We start from the raw sequence: 2,940 nt of genomic DNA on the forward strand, positions 1-2,940 counted from the left end.
TTTTGTTTTATACAGTTGTCAGTCAGGCACCTAACTGTGAAACAAATTTGTAGGGGATAAGTCTCGAAGAAGATAAAAACACAAAGGATGAGATAAACATTCTCTGCAGGGATGGGAAGCTCGACACTGACATCGAGCTCAGCTCCGATTTTTCGAAACACAAATGTCACGTGACCGTACATTTATAAGCAGGTACATAGGCACGTGTAAAAGAAAATAACAGGCCTTCTCTCTCTATTATCTTTGCGATGGGTTGTGAAAACCAGCAGGTCTCCATTCACATAAACAAAAGTTTAATTAAAGAAATATCACCTTATTCAAATGATTCTAGTCACAGACGAGAGAGAGGGAGTGACAGAAATAGAGATTGGTGATTGACAGGGCTGGACTGGCTATCGGGCATACCGGGCATTTGCCCGGTGGGCCGCTCGTGACTTTTCGTTTTTATGGGCCGATGGGGTTTTATTTCTTTTCTTTTTTTTTTTACGGTATAAATGAATGGTGGTGGATTGGCCAGTTCATCATGATCGACTCTGGGCTGGACCAATTACAGCCGAGGAGGTCGAACTTTAAAGTCGAGGTGAAAAGGAACGCGATTTGTCCCGTACTACAGCTAGAAAGTTGCTAATTCAATCATTAAACTGATCAATGATCAGCTGATCGGCTTTTCTCTCTGCGCCAGAAATTGGAAACCAACGGATGTCGCGCTAAAAAAACAGCAGCTTGTTAGCTTGATCAGCTGTTGTAAGAATTTATTTAATATTAATTTCTAGTATCAGAGGAGGTTTGCTGGAGCCACAGCCGTAAAAACTGCTGGTCATGATATCGGTTTGGTTATCTGGTGAGAGGGAAACATGAAGATGAAACCAGGAGATGTCCTTACTGAATCATCAGAGCTGAACAGGTGATGAAGAAACAGGTTTACCTTTTAGGTGACATGAATGAGTTGAAGGGAAGTTATGAACTGTTTCTGAGAGACAAATAACACCAGGATCCTTTTCTATGTAGCTGACAGCTGGTAACTGTGCAGGGGCGGATCTAGCAAAGTTTTGCCAGGGGGCCAGGTAGGGCATTAACAGGGAAAGGGGGCAAAGAAATTAAAATGTCTAGCTTTTAATAAATAATTATCTGAATCTTTACAACCAAAGTTTTCATCTGATGTAAAATGTATAGAAATCCATTATTGTATTCAGTAAATATTAAGTCTAGTATATACCCTAGTAAGTTATAGTATTCTTTCCTTTGGGAATGTACCATCTGTGCAGTCTGCAATTCTGTTGAAGAAAGATGTTGAATCTATTCAATTACTGAAGAAAAATAATAGATTACTGTGCATTTGTTTGATACATGCATTCAGTTAGAATCGGTTTTGCTTCCTGGTGAAACTGTTGGGGAGACAACGTTGGAGAAACGTGATCATTTTATTTATACTGTATAATCTACAGATTCTGACAGAAATCTGCAACTATCCTTTGAAGCACCGCTCCTCTCTGAAACAGCAATAAGGATAAATTTTAGGCCATAGCATCCCTGGCTGAATGATGGTCTCTTATACTAATGCGTCACAGAGATTTCATTAAAAGTTTTTCCAAATTTCTCCTGCTCACATATAGCATGCACATCAAATTTGCATCACTTAATTCACTATCACCTAACTAGCTTACAACTACACATAAACTCTATTAAACAACATTTTGATTGCACATAACTAATTCCATTAAAGGAAACATTAACAAACCATGTACAATTGTCAGCCTGGTACTAATTTGCACAGGCAACGTACATATTTTTCACCTTAAGGCACATTTACCATATCGTACCTTTACCAAACATATGTGAAGATTTTTACCAAATTTAAAGGTCATTTACAATATGTACATAACAAAATAACTTTATAACTTAAAGCAAAATTGGGAAACGTGAAGTCCGAAACAAGTCTTTTTATTAAGAGCCATCAGGCAAACAATAGTGTTTGGTCTGGGTCTAAACAGAGCGCGTTGTGTGTGACGTCTTCTTTTGCGCATGCGGGCTGCTTTTTATTTTTAACCAGACAAAAAAAAATCGGATTTGATCAAAAAATCGGAATTGAGCATTAAGACCTGCAATGTTGTATCAACAAAGCCAGCGGTTCATTGTGGTTTGAATTCATGAAATTACCCAGCCAGAAACTGAAGGAGTTGCCTACTAATAGTGTTAACACACACACACGCGCGCGCAGACATTAATTCAATGTGACCAATTTCTTAGCAAGACAGATGAGTCTCGCTCCTCTCTTTTGTACCCCCTCTTCTGTTGTAAATATCTCATAAACAAAATGCATGCAGGTTCAGAACAACAGAAACACGTGATGAGGACTAAACAATCACACTGCACGAGATTTTGAATTCTGCAACACTTTTCTGTGTCACTGCGTTGGTGAACATCATTATCAAGATGCGACGATCACAAAAGCAGCCAGTTCCGGTGCAGGTGCTGTTTCACAAAGCCTCACCTTTTTTCATACGAGTCTACCTTCCACAAAAGAAGCAGCAATAACATAAAAATACAACAAAATAGAAAAAAATTTAATCGACGTACCTATTACATCTGTGTGCAGAAGCGCTACCATCAGAAATAACAGCCTGCGCAGCATCGAGTGACATCGGGACGATAAACTGTGGCGGTAATTGCCACAAAAAGGAGAAATGTCATCCATCCGCTAATCCTCGGTAGATCAATTAAAAAAGAAAAAAAAAGATATCCACACATATCGACTTCCGGGAGAGATTAGGTTTGTTAGTGCGTCTTTAAAACACTAGGACGGAAATAAAGCAAGATGCAGGACAGGCTCTGTGCATGTCTAATTTGTAGCTACATTCATGTAGTAAATTAACAGATAGCGCAGTTTTTATAAAGTATAAAAAAATTACTGGTAGGAACCAAATTGTTCATCAAAATGTA

The 2,940-nt window shown here is 38.6% G+C and overlaps 1 protein-coding gene across 6 annotated transcripts in view; it reads right to left on the bottom strand.

Annotated features, from left to right (window-relative positions):
* LOC102314266 (nectin-3) overlaps window positions 1-2,934 on the bottom strand; it is an 11,664-nt gene extending 8,730 nt beyond the window's left edge. For all 6 annotated transcript variants that reach the window (XR_006053456.1, XM_042216403.1, XM_005951640.2 and 3 more), the window contains exon 1: window positions 2,578-2,934. Coding sequence is in view for 5 of the 6 variants with exons in the window: in XM_042216403.1 (XP_042072337.1) it covers window positions 2,578-2,695 (118 nt within the window). In the remaining variant the exon portion in view is untranslated. The remainder of the gene's footprint in view (window positions 1-2,577) is intronic.
* Window positions 2,935-2,940: the final 6 nt, after the last annotated feature.

Source organism: Haplochromis burtoni, unplaced genomic scaffold, assembly GCF_018398535.1.
Source record: "Haplochromis burtoni strain Fernald_Lab_line unplaced genomic scaffold, NCSU_Asbu1 Contig_1038, whole genome shotgun sequence".
Lineage (NCBI taxonomy): Eukaryota > Metazoa > Chordata > Actinopteri > Cichliformes > Cichlidae > Haplochromis > Haplochromis burtoni.